The 17,423-nt window shown below is 44.6% G+C and overlaps 1 protein-coding gene across 10 annotated transcripts in view; it reads left to right on the top strand.

Annotated features, from left to right (window-relative positions):
- LOC119969648 (nuclear receptor coactivator 3-like) overlaps positions 1-17,423 on the top strand; it is a 289,402-nt gene that overhangs the window by 220,279 nt on the left and 51,700 nt on the right. For 9 of the 10 annotated variants that reach the window (XM_038803571.1, XM_038803575.1, XM_038803578.1 and 6 more), the window contains 5 exons: positions 221-395; positions 3,522-3,710; positions 5,259-5,363; positions 12,651-12,791; positions 14,480-14,627. In XM_038803571.1, coding sequence (XP_038659499.1) covers positions 221-395; positions 3,522-3,710; positions 5,259-5,363; positions 12,651-12,791; positions 14,480-14,627 — 758 coding nt within the window. The remainder of the gene's footprint in view (positions 1-220; positions 396-3,521; positions 3,711-5,258; positions 5,364-12,650; positions 12,792-14,479; positions 14,628-17,423) is intronic. The other variant, XM_038803581.1, reaches the window with a different exon arrangement.

Below are 17,423 nucleotides of genomic sequence, written 5' to 3' on the forward strand. Positions count from 1 at the left end.
CATTTTTGCCTTTGAATTGGAAGAAACTCTCATTTGGACGGTTTAATTATCCAAGTAGATTTTGTGTAGAAAAGTTTTTTTTTCTTAATGCTGTTGGACATGCATCTTTTAAGATACACGCCTTCACTTGCTGCTCTGAAATGAACCCTGTGGTGAATGCTGATAAATATTCCTACAGAGATTTTACATAACAAGACATGGTTTTCTTTGTGGTTTGTAGGCCTTGGATGGCTTTCTGTTTGTGGTCAATCGAGATGGAAACATAGTTTTTGTGTCTGAAAACGTTACCCAGTACCTTCAGTACAAACAGGAGGAACTTATGAACACGAGCGTGTATAACATCCTTCATCAAGAGGACCGGGATGAATTTCTTCGAAATTTACCAAAATCTACAGGTATTTTAAATTGTGCCTTTAAAATTGTGGCCTAAGGAATGAAGTGTGTCAATCAGACTGCAGGTCTCCACCCCATCCTCCTACGTATGTCTTGATTTGATTACCAAAACTTTGCGACCAGGTGGGAACACCCAACATCACGGCGCATGGATGGAAAGGGTTTTAATCCAACCAAGGAGTCTGACAGATAAGTAAACCCAAGCTGTGAGAGTACTGTTTTTGTTCTTCAGCAAAGCAGTCCACAACAAATCAGTTTAGATTCCGGATAATCAATAGCACAATGGAAAGATATGCAACCAAATAAGGTGAATTTAACTCCGATCTTTGACAAGTCAAGCTACCCAGAGATAGAAGCGGCAGCAGTTCAGAGCACCGAGTGGCTGGATTCCTATTGCAAACTTTTGGCAGTAGGGTAGAGCAATAAATGGTCCCACTTCAATCTATGTCCTGTGATATTCAAGCCCTTTTACAAGATCCAATAAGAGCTGACTGTTGTCATTGTGACCAGTACTCTGATTGTTATGTTGGCTCATGGACCATCATAACTTGCCATCATTTGACCCCATTTGCATTTCTTGTGGACAAGGTCCTACGCAGGACAACGTAGTGCTTCTCGGAGGTTCCATTTGACAAATTGAATTTTTGTGGGAACTAGCCTAAACTTAGGAATGGATACGTTAATAGCATCTTAAAATTTACGGTTTAATAGGTCATAATGGTAGCTGTCAGGAAGAGATGCATTTGCATCAAGGTCATGACTATAATCCTTTGGGGTGTGACCTTTGGCAATTTTAATTCACAGTTGCTGCTTGCTAAGGCTCACTCATTGAGACTTCCTGTGCTTTCCCTTGGCAGAAAGCTATTTTGACAAACGACTAACAGTATCCACACTGTAAAATGTGCACAATGACGCATTTACTCTGTCAATTAACACCTAACTTGGATTTAAATTTTTAGTTGAAATAAGATTTTGCTGACTCATTTCTTCCCATGATTTCTTGTGGCTTTCCTAGTTTAAAAAAAAAAGTTATGACCAGCAATACAGAAGTTAGCAACTGGGTGGAAGGGAGAGATTGTGGTTTGTTATGGCAGAGTGGTGGTGGCAGGGGGCGGGGGGGTCAGATCTCAGCAGGAGGCTTGAGTTTGGAGCTTCGTTGGTGGAGGGTGACCACCATGTGCAGTGGCTGTGACTGGCAGGAAAGAGACTCAGAGCTGCCTTGAAGGGCTGGGGAACAGTCCTGTTCCTCCCACTGAAAATGAAATGAAAAATGAAATGAAAATCGCTTATTGTCACAAGTCGGCTTCAAATGAAGTTACTGTGAAAAGCACCTAGTCGCCACATTCCGGCGCCTGTTCGGGGAGGCTGGTCCACCATCTATAACATAACATAAGAACTAGGAGCAGGCGTAGGCCATCTGGCCCCTCGAGCCTGCTCCGCCATTCAATGAGATCATGGCTGATCTTTTGTGGACTCAGCTCCACTTTCCGGCCTGAACACCATAACCCTGAATCCCTCTATTCTTCAAAAAACTATTTTTTATCTTAAAAACATTTAATGAAGGAGCCTCAACTGCTTCACTGGGCAAGGAATTCCATAGATTCACAACCCTTTGGGTGAAGAAGTTCCTCCTAAACTCAGTCCTAAATCTACTTCCCCTTATTTTGAGGCTATGCCCCCTAGTTCTGCTTTCACCCGCCAGTGGAAACAACCTACCCGCATCTATCCTATCTATTCCCTTCATAATTTTATATGTTTCTATAAGATCCCCGCTCATCCTTCTAAATTCCAATGAGTACAGTCCCTGTCTACTCAACCTCTCCTCGTAATCCAACCCCTTCAGGTCTGGGATTAACCTCGTGAATCTCCTCTGCACACCCTCCAGCGCCAGTACGTCCTTTCTCGAGTAAGGAGACCAAAACTTAATGAACGTGATGTCTCATAGTTGCTGGCCTCTGGATTTTATTTTTTTTTTGTACGACCACAGTAAACTTTATTTGTATGCACAAGTTTATGGGCTTGGAGAGTGGCGGCTGGAAGAGCAATGTCATATTACCAATTTTAACGTTGTTTCGACTTTACATACAAACTATTAGGCCATTTGATTTCAAACTTGCTGATGGCGGGGAGATGATGACATAGTGGTACGGTCGCTGGACTAGTAATCCACAGGCCCAAGCTAATTTTATGGGGGCACGGGTTAAATCACGCCGTGACAGCAAATTAAGAAAACCTGGAATTGAAAGCTAGTCTCAGTAATGGGGACCATTAAACTATCATCAGTTCTTATAAGAACCCATCTGACTCACTAATGCGCTATACTGCAGGAAATCTGCCTCCTTACCTGGTCAGGCCCACTGCTGACACAGACCCACAGCAATGTGTTTGACTTTGAACTGCCCTTTGAAATAACCTTGTAAGCCATTCTGTTCAAGGGCCCTTGCCAGTGACGCCCACATCCCATGAAATAATTTTTTTCAATGCTCTTTGAGGTATGGCGTTATTTGCCTGCACGTTCCCTTGATACTGCTGTGAATCACTGGTGAGCTGTGAATGCTGGCACTTTTGGTGTGAATGACTGGCATCTCAAAAAATAAAACTGGATAAAACCGTTTGTTTCTAAAAATGCTAGAGCAATCAAGTTATTCCAACAGAAAAAGACAACAAAGCAGAAAGTCAAAATTATTAAAAGAACAAAAAAAGTTTTGTATCCAACAATTATTTTCTTTTTCAGATTGAATTTTCTTTATTTTGACACGTTGAATCAAAGAAAATTGAGATTAAGTATTTCTGTACTTGTAACCTTGAATTATAAACATTTCAGGAACGCCCAATGCAGTAGCAAAAATCTAGCGTATGAAATTAATGCCCATGTGCAGTCTTGCTGTGTATGTTTATTGGAGAGGACTTGGTGCAGCCAGGTATTGGAGCTGGCATGTTCCTGGAGTAGGCTGAAGACTTGGCAATGTGATGATAATCCCCATTAATTATCTGCCTCTTAACAGCTTTGCAGATATCTGAATGATGTGAATTAATGCATCTCCAGGATTTACAGATTGCATGTCTGATTTGTTAACCATAAACATTGCTGTACTATTACTCATGATCTTTGTTTATTTATTCTTCAGTGAATGGCGTTTCTTGGACAAATGAAACGCAGAGACAGAAGAGCCATACGTTTAACTGTCGTATGTTAGTTCAGATGCCATATGATACTTTAGATGAGTCGAATGGCAACCACGAGCCACGTCAGAAATATGAAACTATGCAGTGCTTTGCACTTTCTCAGCCAAAAGCTATGACTGAAGAAGGTGAAGGTAATGTTCTAATATATTAAGCCGTTAGGACTTGCAGTTGAAAGCTGAACTGATTTGCTTTTATTAAAGAGGTCACTTAGCCAATTGGCTGAAATGTATCAAGCTTTAATGTTTTTATTTGCTCACTCATGGAATGTAGGCACCACTGCAAGGCCAGTATTTCTGCACATCCCAATTTCCTTGAAATGGTTATTGTGAGCCATCTACCTGAACTGCTACAGTCAATGATGGTATACACACAGTACACCTGGAGAGTGCTCCAGGATTTCTCAGCGATGATGAAAACGCAAGATTAACAGAGTCGAGATGATCTGTGCTTTGGAGGGGAACTTTCAGGGGTGGTATTCCTATGTGCTTATTGCTCTTGTCTTTCTAGGTGTTAGAGGCCATTGCTTTGGCAGGTGCTGTTGGGGAAGCCATGATAAGTTGCTGCAGTTCATCTGGTAGATGGTACACATTGTTGCACTGGTGGTGGTTGGCATACCGATCAAACAGGCTGTTTTGCCCTGAATGTTGTCGAATGTCACGAGTGTTGTTGGAACTGCACTCAATTAGGCAATTGGAGAATATTTCATCACATTCCACACTTGTACTTTGGCCTTAGAAAGGTTTTTTGGGGTCAGGAAGTATGTCATTTTCAGCAGACTGCCCTGATTTTGTACTCCATTAATTTTTTCCAAATAAGGAGCAATTTAACGTGGTCGATCAACCTAGCCTGCACATCTTTGGGTTGTGGGGGTGAAACCTACGCAAACACGGGGAGAATGTGCAAACTCCACACAGATAGTGACCCAGAGCCGGGATCGAACCTGGACCTCAATGCAGTGAGGCTGCAGGGCTAACCCACTGCGCCACCGTGCTGCCCTGACTGTCCTGATTCTGAACTGCTCTTATAACCAAAGTATTATTGTGGCTGGTCCAGTTTGTTTCTGGTTAAAGCTGAGCCCCAGACTCTCAGTGGTGAAGGAATCGATAATGGTAATGCTGTTGAATGTCAAATGGAGTTGGTTAAACTTGCTTGATGGAGATGGTGATTGTCTGTTACTTGCTACTTTATCAGTACATGCCCGTAAGTTAGTCAGGCCATGTGGACATGGACTACTTCATTATCTGAGGAGCGGCAAATGAAATGAACACTGGTGTTGCCACATGAATGGAAATGGGATAAAGTTGGTGCATGATAGCAAGATTTTTTAAAACCATTTTCCTGTGGTCAGAAAGTGGAATATTTTCTTAAACTACCCAGTAAATAATTTAGGTGGATCTGCTTCAGTGATCTGCTTCAGTATTGTTAGTATTAAAAGCTGTAATTGAACCATCAATTGCACAGAGGGCAAGGCCAACTTTGCTAACGTTTACTTCAGGAGTTCTGAAACCCTAAATCATCATGACTGCTTGCTTTTGTGCATCTGTAATTGTTATGTGTCAGGTGATTAAATAGCATGGAACATTGTCTATGGTACAGAATAATATTGTTTCTTTTTATAAAAGATGTTAATAATTCTAACCTGAAAATTAGAAATGAAAAATCAGTTTTTTCCCTTTCAGATCTGCAGTCCTGTATGATTTGTGTAGCAAGAAGGATTACACCCGTGGAGAGATCAGTGTTTCCGTCCACTCCTGAAAGCTTTGTCACAAGGCATGATATGACAGGTGAGCACTCGGAGAAACCACTTTTATTAACGGAAAAGGTGTGTTCAAGCTGTGAAATTTAAGTTAATTCATCTTTTAAGTTAGTTACTGAAAAAGGCTTTATTTATTTTGAAGCCATTCTTTTAAAGCTTCAACAGCTGGAAGCTTGAGAATTCTATGCTCACTATGCTGGCCATTTGAAAGATATCACCTCATGTAAAATATAGTTGAAGCAATGCCTAATTTATTAATAACATTTCTTTGTTAGTCATAATTTTGCAATTCTGCTTAACCCTGTTCATGTAAAATAGTTTAGAACATATTCATAAATTGTTTTATAATTTGTAATTTTCCATTTTACTCCATTTGTTATAGAATCATAGAATTCCTACAGCGCAGAATTCTTACAGTGCAGAGGGAGGCCATTTGGCCCATAGAGTCTGCCCCAACCCTCTGGAAAAAGAACTCTACCCAGGCCTGCTTCCCCACCCTATCCCTGTAACCCACCTAACCTACACATTCTTAGATGTCAAGGGACAGTGTAACATGGCCAACCCACCGAACCTGCACATCTTTGGACTCTGGGAGGAAACTAAGGCACCCGGAGGAAACCCACGCAGACACTGGGAGAAAGTGTAAATTCCACACAGTCACCTGAGACCGGAGTTGAATCCGGGTCCATGGTGCTGTGAGGCAGCAGTGCTAACCACCATAAGTGCTATCCTCTTGCATTTTACTTTGTTTCTGAATAGCATGAATAGAGAGTGGGGATAAAGGGGTCTTTTTCAGGATGGCAGCCGGTGACTAGTGGTGTACCTCAGGGGGTTGGTGCTGGGACCACAACTTTTCACAATATACATTAATGGTCTGGAGGAAGGAACTGAAGGCACTGTTGCTAAGTTTGCAGATATAAAAAGATCTGCAGACGGAGAGGTAGTATTGAGGAAGCAAGAGGGCTGCAGAAGGATTTGGACAAGCTAGGAGAGTGGGCGATGAAGTGGCAAATAAAATACAGTGTGGAAAAGTGTAAGGTTATGCACTTTGGAAGGAGGAATTTAGGCATAGACTATTTTCTAAATGGAGAAATGCTTAGGAAATCAGAAGCACAAAGGGACTTGGGAGTCCTTGTTCACGATTCCGTAAGGTTAATGTAGGTTCAGTCAGCAGTTAAGAAGGCAAATGCAATGTTAGCATTCTTGTCAAGAGGGCTAGAATAAAAGACCAGGGATGTACTTCTGAGGCTGTATAAGGCTCTGGTTAGACCCCATTTGGAGTATTGTGAGCAGTGTTTGGGCCTCGTGTCGAAGGAAGGATGTGCTGGCCTTGGAAAGGGTCCAGAGGAGGTTCACAAGTATGATCCCTGGAATGAAGAACGTGTCGTATGAGGAATGGTTGAGTCTATACTCATTGGAGCTTAGAAGGATGAGGTGGGATCTTACTGAAACTTGCAGGATTCTGCGAGGCCTGGATAGAGTGGACGTGGAGAGGATGTTTCTACTTGTAGAAAAAACTAGAACCAGAGGACACCATCTCAGACCAAAGGGACGATCCTTTAAAACCGAGATGAGGAGGAATTTCTTCAGCCAGAGGGCGGTGAATCTGTGGAGCTCTTTGCCGCAGAAGGCTGTGGAGGCTATATCACTGAGTGTCTTTAAGTCTGAGATTGATAGGTTCTTGATTAATAAGGGGATCAGAGGTTATGGGGAGAAGACAGGGGAATGGGGATGAGAAAATATCAGCCATGATTGAATGACGGAGCAGACTCGATGGACCGAGTGGCCTAATTCTACTCCTATGTCTTATGGTCTTATTCTTTCCAAGTTTGATGTTCAAATTTCTTATTGTCTCTGGAGTTCATGCGCGTCATCTGAAACTGGTCATTGTCTAGATAAACACAAATACCAAGGGTATTTTTTTTTCAGCTCTCTGAGGCCCAGAGTTTAATGTTGAGAAGTTCAGGCATCAAATCCTTCTCCTTTTCCTGCTAATTAATCAAACCAAACTGATGATGTTGGTGTTCAGTTCTTCCATTAGCTGAATTTCAAACCTTGCGACTACCTTCACAAAATTGTCCAATTCCATCCCAAACTCTTACCACTCCTGCTGAAATCCTCATTTGGCAGCATTAGGCTTGATATGTCCCAGTGGCCTCAGTGCTGCGCCCTATGACTCGTGCAATATTATGTCCCATAATGATGTTCCATAGTGATCTCTCATTCATGCCAATTCTTTGTCACCAAGCTCTTGGGTTCTTGGTCCCTGTTACGATCACCATAAAAGACATTGGGGATTGTCAATTTATGTCCCCATGGGCTTTGCGGAATATGAATTCCCCTATTGAGCGGGCACAGGATCACTCAATAGGAGGTGCATGGCGGGGGTTCAAAACCTGCAGTTAAGACCTGGACTGGGCGCAAGTGTTGTACACCGTGGCCGCGGCTCTTTTTGTTACTTTAATAAAGGGAGTTATTGTTAATAGACTTGCCTTGGCGAAGTTGCTACGTCGGCGATGAGGAGTAAAACGTTTTTCCAAGCAGAATGTTGAATACAAGCCGCATGTCCGGTAAGGAACAAAATGTCTCTCTTCAGTAAACTCGAACTTTATAACTTTAACGGTAAAGACTGAGCCCATAGCCGGAGCACATGGGTTACTTCTTCTGGGCTGATAACATCGTGGGAGATGAGAAGCTGAAAGTGATTCTGCTGACAGCATGTGGGATTCCAACACTGAGCATAATAAAAAGCCTGACCTACCCAGATGTCCCTGACTTGAAAACTTTTGACGAGCTTGTTGACCTAGGACGGAATCACTATGATCAGAAGCCCTCTATTATCCTCCAGAGAACCCGCTTTAATATGAAGGTGAGGAAGACCACAGGAGATCGTCACTCAATTTTTAAACCAGGTTGCAGAAACTGCCAGAACATTGTGAATTCGACCCAACCCTGACCGGGATTTGCAGGATTGGTGTGTGGAAGAAACAATGTCACAACTCAAAAAGCTACTGGCAGAGCCTAACCTGCATCTAAAAAACATCATTGAGATTGCCGTATCCTTAGAGAACACAGAAATAATATTAGGTTTACATTAACACTGCAATGAAATTACTGTGGAAAATCCCCTAGTCGCCACACTACGGCACCTGTTCGGGTACACAGAGGGAGAATTCAGAATCACCTCACAAGCATGTCTTTCGGGACTTGTGGGAGGAAACGGGAGCACCCAGAGGAAACCCACACAGACATGGCGAGAACGTGCAGACTCTGCAGAGACAGTGACCCAAGTGGGCATTGAACCTGGGACCCTGGCACTGTGAAGCAGCAATGCTAGCCACTGTGCTAACGTAAAAAAGGGGCTCATGAGCTACAGAGGGCACCTGATGGTAATGCCCTCCAGTTAGGGGGAGGAGCCTCGTGTAACGATGCCCATTCCTCGGGTGACCGTGCCCATCACCAAGTCGGAGCTCAGCTGGTGTCCCCCAGCAATCAAGGAAATTTCATGATAATCCTAAGAATGCTAGGAAACCCACTCTGGACGAATGCAAATACCAGATGATGGACTATTGTAAGCCATGTAAAAGAGTACAACCAAGGCAAGGCTATAGGAATTGGCAAAAGGCATGCTGATCAGGGAAGAAGCCAAGCCCAACATGTACCATGCAGATATGTCCACTTCCAGATGAAGAGACAATGCAATTAAACTGTATCGTCAATACCAAGGTCGCTCAAATAATGATGAAGCTATACGTAAATGGTCATCCATTGGAGTTGGATGTGCACATGGTTGCTGCTGTGTCTTGTCATTAGGGAACAGACATTTGATTGCCTCCAAACTGGTATCCAATGCTTGAGTTTGAAGACACGAGAGCCAGATAAACCATCTACATGAGGGAACCTTTCTGCATTAAGGGTACTACAACGGCCCAGTGACCTACAGGCAGCAGTCCGTCTGGTTTCTACTCATCATTGTGCAAGGACAGGGACCAAGTCTTAGGGGAGAGACTGGCACCAGTGGATCAGGCTGGATTGGCTGGAGATTTTCAGACTGATTGTTGAAGAACTGTGCAAAGTTATCAGCAAAGTTGTCTTCCAACGGGGCCTTGGGAAAATAAGAGGAGCCAGAGCCAAAATCCATGTCAACCCCGACGCTATGCCTAAATATTTCCGAGCAAGACCGGTTCTGTTTTCCCTGTTGGAGAAGGTAGAGACCAAGCTTGGATGTCTGGAAAGTCTAGGTAGAATAAGACCTGTAATTCGCAGAGTGAGCAGAATCGGTCAGCCCGACCTTAAACTGAACAAATCGGTCTGCCTTTCCAGGAATTATAAGCTTGCGATTAATTGGATTTCTAAATTGGATAGTTACCCCAAGCTGCAAGCAGAAGACCCATATGCCCCGGTCCCGTTTCACTCAGGGCTAGTTTGTGGTACTGGTTTGTGATGCAGAACAAGGCCAGCAGCGTGGGTTCAATTACCGTACCGGCTGAGATTATTCATGAAGGCCCGCCTTCTCAATCATGCCACTTGCCTGAAGTATGGTGATCCTCTGGTTAAATCACCATCAGTCAGCTCTCCCCCTCAAAAGTGAAAGCAACCTGTGGTCATCTGGGATTTTGGAAACTTTACCTTTCCTATGCCAAACTAGTAGGTGGCCCATCGTTCACTAAGTTAGATATAAGCCATGGGGCAGCATGGTGGCACAGTGGTTAGCATTGCTGCCTACGGCGCTGAGGACCTGGGTTCGAATCCCGGCCCTGGGTCACTGTCTGTGAGGAGTTTGCACATTCTCCCCGTGTCTGCGTGGGTTTCGCCCCCACAACCCAAAGATGTGCAGGGTAGGTGGATTGGCCACCTTAAATTGCCCCTTGGAAAAAATAATTGGGTACTCTAAATTTTTTTTTAAAAATATGAGCCACGGTCGTCATCAGCTCTTAGTTTGACGCGCCTTCCTGCAAATACGTCATAATCAACATGCATAAGAGCATGTATGAGTATACTTGCTTCCCCGTCAGGGTCTCGTCAGCATGTGCCATATTTCACCAGGTCATAGAAAACATACTCAAAGGATTACCCAAAATGGCAGTGGACTTCAGAAGCAGAGCATCTGACAAACCTTGATGGGGTCTTGTGGTGGTTTTTGAAAGCAGGGATTCATCGCAAAAGGGAGACATGGGTTTTCCAAGTGAGCGAAGTGACCTATACGGACTATCGGGTGAACAGAAAAGGGCTACTACACACAGTGGAGGACAAGGTTGGGGCCAGGAAAAGCAGAAACACTCTTCTTCAGCCTCACTACACCCGTGAGAGGTCAGGCAGGCCGTGGGTGTGGGTGCTCGTAGACTTTGCTGGGCCTTTTCTTTTCTGGTTCTTATGTTTCTGTTCCTGGTGGACGCGCACTCCTCATGGGCTCCACAACCTCCCATGCTACGATCGAGAAACTATGACACAGTTTTTGCACACATGGCATGCCAGAAGTCCTGGTTTCTGCTGCTGGCACAGCCTTCACCAGTGGGAAGTTCCAGGTCTTCATCAAATAAAATACTGTCAGATTTATTAGAGCAGCACCATATCACCCATTGTCCAATGGACTTGCAGAATTGGCGGCACAGAACTTACAATCGGCATGGAAAACCAACTGATGGCATCTATGGAGACCAAATTGGCATGCTTTTTAATTTCATTATAAGGCCACTCCTCTCACAATAATAGGAATCGCCCCGGCAGAACTGTTAATGGGACGATGGCTTTGCTCGAGATTAAGCCTACTATTCCCAAACCTGGCAGGTAGGGTGGCATCCCAACAAGAGAATCAGAAAATAAATTGTGATTCTGTGAGATCCGAAAGAATATTCAAGACAGGCAACCTAGTCTATGTGAAGAACTTTGGTCTTTGAAGAACTCTCGTTGGTCCCTGGAGTGATATTGGAGAAAACGGGGCCCGTATCCTCAAGTGTGAAGGTTCAGGATAAGGCCTTGAGAAAACACTTGGACCAACTTAGAAGTAGGGGGTCTATCCCTGCACAAGCCTCACCACCGACCACAAAGTTGGCAACTGCCTTTGCAGGTCTACCTCCCACAGAGAACTCTGTGTCTGTCTTGCCTGATGACGAGGACTCTGGTTCTGAGATGGAAGCACAGGAATCAGGTCTACCATTGGTAGAAGACTCCAAGGAGGAATCCGCATCGGTAACTCTTTGGCGCTCCCTCTGGAAACGAAGATCACCAATGTGGTTCACACCTCCAGATCATATTCCGACCTCAGGCCAATTGCGAAGAGGCCTCCTCGGCATGGGAGTACGATGGGGGAAACGGACTTAAGGGGGGGGGGGGGGGGAAACGGACTTAAGGGGGGGGGGAGAAACGGACTTGAGGGGAGGGGGGGTGCGGAGGAATGTTACAATGACCACAAGGGACTGTAAATAGGTTTCCCCGTGGGCTTTGTGGAATACAAATTCCCCTATTGAGCAGGAGGAGGCTCACCCGATAGGAGATGCATGGTGGAAGTTTAAAACCCGCAGTTCTGACCCGGACCAGCCGCAGCATAGGTACCTGGGCTGGGGTGCAAATGTTGTCTGCCATGGCTGTGGGTGTTTTTGTTGCTTTAATAAAGGTGGTTCTTGTTCGTAACCTGGCCTTGATGTTATGACCATCCCCCTTTGGATTGACTTTCAAATTATTGTTGTTGTCTTCTCCAATGATTGCCTGTGCAAGTTTCAATTCTATGGTCTTCGAACTGTAGAACTACGGGCTTTCCCCCATGCTTATCCACTCCAGTATTGATTCAGTGGCTGCACAAATTCTGATTGCACACCCATTTACCTTGTTACCTTCTCACCACCTTCAAAAGTATTCGGAAAATGTATCGATTTTCATCAGTAATTTGAATCATTTTTCATAATTTCACTCTGTCCCACTCAGTTCATACAACCTACCCCACCCCAATCCCCATCATACAACTTTGGGACATTTTAAAGCACAAAAGATATAAACTCCCAAGTTGATCATGCAGATACTTTTATTGATAATCTGGCTACATAATTTGAATGATGAGGTGAATCTTTATCAGTCACTTGGAATAATGAACGAGATTGTCTGAATGATTAAACACAAACTTATCAATGGTTGAAGGCTGTTTTGTAAATTCCAGAATTCTGGTTAGTTCTGAATTATACCTGCTTCTAGGCTAAGCACACCATGTAAATGTACATTATTCTTTGTATCAATCCCTGATTTGCTTTACTCTTTCCTGTTCTAGCAATTCAACTGATTCTGATCCTATGTTAAGTTCCTTTCCCCTCATTCCTATTTTCAGGCAAGATTACTTCAATAGATCCAAGTGCCATGCGTGCCTCAATGAAACAAGGCTGGGAAGATCTTGTAAGAAGGTGCATACAGAGGTTCTTTCATCATAATGATGGACAGCCATGGTCTCTGAAAAGACATTATCAAGAAGGTGAAGTGTTTCAAAATGGCATTGGCCTAGAAAAATAGTTATTGATTTATTATGAGCCCTACATATTACTTTATAAGTGGAATTGAGATCTGAGAGTGATATGGGGATTGGTGAAAGAAAAGGACAAGCCCTCCAATGAAATGCATCATTATAGCCCAAAGATATTGTAGTTTTACAAACTAGGCACTGATTTATTTATTTTTATTCATTCATGGGAGGTGGGCTTCGCTGGCTAGACCAGCATTTATCACCTGTCCCTAATTGGCATTAAGAAGGTGGTGTTGAGCTGCTGCCTTGAACTGCTGCAGTCCCTGTGGTGCAGGTACACCTACAAGTCAGTTCACGAGGGAGTACTAGGATTTTAATCCAGCGACTGTGAAGGAACGACAATATATTTCCAAGTCAGCATGGTGAGTGACTTGGAGGGGAACCTCCAGGTGGTGGTGTTCCCATGTATCTGCTGTCTTTGTCCTTCTAGATGGTAGTGGTCGTGGGTTTGGAAGGTGTTGCCTAAGGAGCCTTGGTGAGTTCCTGCAGGGTAGCATTTAGATGGTACACACTGCTGCTACTGTGTGTCAATGCTGGAGGGAGTGAATATTTGTGGATGAGGTTTTGATCACACAGGCTATTCTGTTCTGGATGGTGTCGAGCTTGGAGTGTTGTTGGAGCTGCACTCATCCAGGAAAATGGCGAGAATCCCATCAAATAGGTCCCCAACCTGAGGAACTCCTGCAGTGATGTCCTGGAATTGAGATGATTGACCTGCAACAACCACAACCATCTTCCTTTGTGCTAGGTATGACTCCAACTAGTGGAGAGTTTCCTCACCGATTCCCATTGACTCCAGATTTGCTGGGGCTCCTTGATGTCATGCTCGATCAAATGCTGCCTTGATGTCCGGGGTAGTCAATCTCACCTTACCTCTGGACTTCAGCTCTTTCAGTCATGTTTAAAGCAAAACTATAATGAGGTCTCGCGCTGAGTGACCCTGGTAGATTGCTGCTGTTTTCTGATTCTTTCTATGTCTGAGTACATTGGCTGAATTTAGGGGTTGTATGTAGTGGCTGACACAATGAGCTCACCTAATTCTTCAACTGTTCCTGGAGCACATAAAGGCTACCAGGACCACCCATTTCAGAAAACATTGGGACAATCTCAGCAGGTCTGACAGCATCTGTGGAGAGAGAACGAAGGTAACAGTCTGGATGACTCTTCATCAAAGTGTCATCAGCTCTAATGAAACATTAGCTCAGTTCTCTCTCCACATATACTGTCAGATCTGCTGAGAATGTCCAACATTTTCTGTTTTGTTTCAGATTACAACATCCGTAGTAATATGCTTTTATCATCCATTTCAGAGTTTGGTAACCATTTTGTAATTTTTTTTAAAGCACTGATAATGTTTTGAAACTATGAGAACGAACAAGCTTCAGCTTCCCAATTTCAATTGAAGTTCATCTCCTCCCTCTAGTTGAGCTATATTTTGTTGTATTTTATCTATTTTGTTTCGTTCTTAACATTTGTCGAGAAAACAAAAGATTTTCTCAACGCAAAGCAAAATGGGTAATAGCAATGTGTAAAGATTTTGAAAGTTCTATTTATGCATTACTGACGAGACTGCTACTTAATGTAATTGGCATATTGACCTAGGCGATTATGTTCTTTAACTCTTTTCCTTTCCTAATTAGCCTTGACGCAAGGGCAAGCTGAGAGTCCCCTTTATCGATTTTCCTTGTCGGATGGCACTATAGTCACTGCACAAACCAAGACCAAACTTTTACGAAACCCAGCATCCAACGAGTCTGTTGGCTTTGGCTCTACACACTTGCTGCAAAGGTACAGGAACTTGCTGATATCTGCAACTGTTAGATGAAAAATCTTTTTTTTACATTATCCTAGAATATAATATAATATTTGTATTATAGCTGACTATCAGTTCTTCCATAGATTTGAGCAGGTAGATTCACTGGGACATACCGTAGTATGTAATCCATTGTCTTTGTTGCTATGTTTTACTGTTTCTGCGGCACAGCATTTAATAACTGTGCAGGTTCAAGAATTGCCGTGCCTGTGTGAATTCTACTTTCCCCAGCTCGCTGGATGACTTTTCAGATTTGCACAAGTTTACTTTATTTTTTATGGGTGACACGGTGGCATAGTGGTTATCACTGTTGCTTCACAGCGCCAGGGACTCTGGTTCAATTCCTGGCTTGGGTCACTCTGTGTGGAGTCTGCACGTTCTCCCCGTGTCTGCGTGGATTTCCTCCGGGTGCTCCGGTTTCCTCCGACAAGTCCTGAAAGATGTACTTATTAGGTGAATTGGACATTCTGAACTCTCCCTCAGTGAACCCGAACAGGCGCCGGAATGTGGCGACTCGGGGATTTTCACAGTAACTTCATTGCAGTGTTCATATAAGCCTACTTGTGACACTAATAAAAATTCTTATCATTATTGTGATCCCTCACTACTTGACTGAACTCATCACCTCCAGTGTAGGCCTTTCTGAGGCGCAGAGCCTGCAGCGTGGGAAGTGATATCGTATCTCACCATGGTTATTGTACCTTTTTTTGTCGCCGCTGCTGTTTGCGCTGGCCATAGAGCCATTGGCGTTGGCTCTTGGGGAGTCGGCAGGGGATAATGAGGGGATAGAGGGAGCATCGGGTGTCGCTCTATGCCAATGACCTCTTGCTGTATGTTTCGGATCTGTTGGAGAGTATGGGAAGGATTATGGGCCTGTTGGGGAGGTTTGGAGGATTCTTGGGGTACAAGCTGAATGTAGGGAAAAGCGAGGTATTCCCGGTGAATGAGCTGGCACAGTGGGCTAATTTAGGAGGGATGCCATTCACGGTAGTGAGGGATAGGTTTAGGTACTTGGGGATTCAGGTAGCGAGGGAATGGACAGGGCTCCATAAGTGGACCTTAACAAAGCTGGTGGAGGAGGCCAGGGAGGATCTTAAGAGGTGGGATACACTGCACTTAACGTTGGCGGGGAGGGTCCAAATGGTGAAAATTAATATTCTGTCGAGGTTCTTGTTTATCATTCAGGCTCTCCCGATCTTTATACCAAAAGCCTTTTTTTGGAAAGTGGACACAATCATCTCTGACTTTGTATGGGCGAGGAAGGTGCTGAGGGTGGGGAGGACCCTGCTGCAGAGGCAGCAGGGAGGGGTTGGCGTTGCCAAACTTGCTTCATTATTATTGGGCAGCAAATGTGGACAAGGTGCGGCGGTGGTGGAAAGGAGAAGGGGTAGAGTGGATTAGGATGGAGGATGAATCTTGTAAGGGGTCTAGTTTGAGGGCTATGGTGACGGCAGCATTGCCAATGGCTCAGAGTAGGTATTCGGGAAGCCAGGGGTGCAGTCCACGGTGAAGATATGGAATCAGCTGAGGAGTCATTTTAGGGTGGAGGGTGAGAATCATGGGTTTGAGCCTGGGGGGATGGATAGTGTTTACAGGAGCTGGAGGGAAGTGGGGCTGGTCAAGGTGAGGGATTTGTATTTGGAGGAAGGGTTCGCCAGTCTGGAGGAGCTAAGGGAGAGGGTAGAGCTGCCGAGGGGTAGTGAGTTCAGTTATCTACAGGTTAGGGACTTTGCATGAAAGACCTGGAAGGGGTTCCCTCGATTGCCGGGATACACCCTGCTGGAGCGACTGCTGCTTCCGGATGTGGAAGGGGAGGGAAGAATTGGGGATATATAGAAGTAGCTGGGGGAGCAGGGAGGCGAACGGGTGGTGAAGATCAAGGAGAAATGGGAAGCGGAGTTGGGAACGGAGGTCAATTGGGGAGTATGGAGTGAGGCACTGTGAAGGGTAAACGGGACCTCCTCTTGTGCAAGGATGAGCCTGATACAGTTTAAGGTGGTGCACAGGGTGCATATGACTCTGGCGAGAATGCGTGGGTTCTTTTAGGGGGTAGCAGATGAGTGTGAGAGATGTGGGCGGGGGTCAGTGAATCGTGCGCACATGTTTGGGGTTGTGAAAAATTGGGAAGGTTCTGGGCGGGAGTGTTCGCGGTCTTGGCCAGGATAGTGGAGGAGGGAGTGGACCAGGACCCTTTGGTGGCGATATTTGGGGTTTCAGAGAAGCCGGAGCTCATGGAGAGGAGGAAGGCCGATGTCATAACCTTCGCCTCTCTGATTGGATAGTGACGAATTTTGCTGGAGTGGTGGTCGGCATCGCCGCCAGGGGTAGCAGCGTGTTGGGTGACCTGTATGACTTCCTGCGGTTAGAGAAGATAAAGTATGAGTTAAGGGGCTCGGCAGGGGAGTTTGAGAAAAGGTGGGGGATGTTTGTGACAGTGTTTGAGGAGCTGTTCGTCGCAGGGTGGGGCGGGGGGGGGGGGGGGTGAAAAAGGAGAAAAATCTGTACAAATTGTATAGTTGATTGTTAGGAAGAATGTTTCCCGGGTTGTTTATTTGCTGTAACCTACTTCGATACAAGTTTGAATAAAATGCGTTTAATAAAAATAAAAATGGTTATTGTACATTTTTAAAGTTAATTCATGGCATGTGGACTTAGCTAGCTAGGCCAGCATTTGTTACCCATCCCTAATTGCCCTTGAGATGGTGGTGGTGAGTGGCCTTCTTGAACAGCTGCAGTCCATGTAGCTTAGGGACACCTACAGTGCTGGTTAG

Source organism: Scyliorhinus canicula, chromosome 7 (genome assembly GCF_902713615.1).
Source record: "Scyliorhinus canicula chromosome 7, sScyCan1.1, whole genome shotgun sequence".
Taxonomy (NCBI): Eukaryota; Metazoa; Chordata; class Chondrichthyes; order Carcharhiniformes; family Scyliorhinidae; genus Scyliorhinus; species Scyliorhinus canicula.